The 654-nt window shown below is 66.2% G+C and overlaps 1 protein-coding gene across 1 annotated transcript in view; it reads right to left on the reverse strand.

Annotated features, from left to right (window-relative positions):
• Positions 1-428, reverse strand: part of LOC120860582 (phosphatidate cytidylyltransferase, mitochondrial-like) — a 1799-nt gene extending 1371 nt beyond the window's left edge. The window contains exon 1 of the mRNA XM_040236380.1: positions 1-428. This exon is cut by the window's left edge and continues 12 nt beyond it. Coding sequence (XP_040092314.1) covers positions 1-126 — 126 coding nt within the window. The 5' untranslated portion in view covers positions 127-428.
• Between the last annotated feature and the right edge of the window lie 226 nt (positions 429-654).

Genomic DNA, 654 nt, shown 5'->3' on the forward strand with positions numbered 1-654 from the left:
TGAGCTGGGCCCCGCCTGGCGGTACACCCCCGAGCCGTAGGCGAAAGCCAGGCTCAGCTCCGCGGGGAAGTGAGACAGGATCTTGCGGAAGGCCACCCCCGAGCTCTGCAGCGCCTGCAGCGCCATGGGGCACCCAGGGCCGCCCGGAGGACAGCGGGCGGGACCGGGAACCCGCTCGGGGTGCGAGAGGGAAGCCGGGGACCCGCCCGGACGGAAGAAGGCTGGGGCTGGGGAGCGAGGAGAGGGGGGCTCGCAAGGACTCGGGGCGGCAGGTCAGTCAGACACGAAGTCTGTCAGACACGAAATCAGTCAGTCAGGCGGGAGGCAACCGGGACACAATCGAGTGGCCGACGTCCTGCAGCTCAGGAGGCCACGCGGGCCACGCCCCCCGCGCGCACACGTGCTCCGAAGGCGCAAGAGCAGGAGCAGGCGCCCTCCCGCGAGTGGGGACGCCAGGCCTCTGCAGAGCCCCCTGGTGGTCGGAGGAGCGCGTTGCAGGCTGGCCGCCGGGGATTCTGACTCGAACATGGGAACCGGAGAGTGACTGCTGATTGAACTGCCTTTGAGCCTTAAAAGGCTTGTTTGAGGCTTGTTCTCGCCTCAAACCTCATTTTCATAGATGACTATGAAATGACGTGTGTAGTATTGCAGGAG

Source organism: Oryx dammah, unplaced genomic scaffold, assembly GCF_014754425.2.
Source record: "Oryx dammah isolate SB20612 unplaced genomic scaffold, SCBI_Odam_1.1 HiC_scaffold_11108, whole genome shotgun sequence".
In the NCBI taxonomy this organism is placed as follows: Eukaryota; Metazoa; Chordata; class Mammalia; order Artiodactyla; family Bovidae; genus Oryx; species Oryx dammah.